At 33.6% G+C, this 402-nt stretch overlaps 1 protein-coding gene across 1 annotated transcript; it reads right to left on the bottom strand.

The window, feature by feature from the left end:
* On the bottom strand, positions 1-402 carry Tsp_14817 (putative protein tag-76; the record flags this gene model as incomplete). Its single annotated transcript, XM_003367535.1, has 3 exons — positions 1-67; positions 122-312; positions 368-402. Coding segments are annotated over 3 exons (293 nt in total), but the record flags the coding sequence as incomplete, so codon positions are not given.

Here is a 402-nt window from a genome sequence, read left to right on the forward strand (position 1 = left end):
TTTACTGATGGAATTATTTGTGGTGGATTCGTCCTCATCAGAAAACTTTTCCACTAGCCCAGAATTTCTAAAAAATAAATTCAATAATTCATTCATTTTTAAATAAGTTAATCAAACTTACAATGCTGCAAGAATATGATAACGAGCACGGGCGCAAACTAAATCTGCAAAATATACTGGTGCTGGTATACTGACAGAACGAGCACATCGACCATATAGATGGCAAAAATAGTATGTAATCGACTGCATTACATTCGCATCCATGTTGCTTTCATCAAACAGCACATGATATCGCGTCGGTCTACTAGTTCCCTGCAATTCAAATAATATTAATAATAAAGATTCAAAACATTTCATAAAGTCATACTTGAATTCCATGATGACTGCACAAAAAGAAATCAT

Source organism: Trichinella spiralis, assembly GCF_000181795.1.
Source record: "Trichinella spiralis strain ISS 195 chromosome Unknown Scfld4101, whole genome shotgun sequence".
In the NCBI taxonomy this organism is placed as follows: domain Eukaryota; kingdom Metazoa; phylum Nematoda; class Enoplea; order Trichinellida; family Trichinellidae; genus Trichinella; species Trichinella spiralis.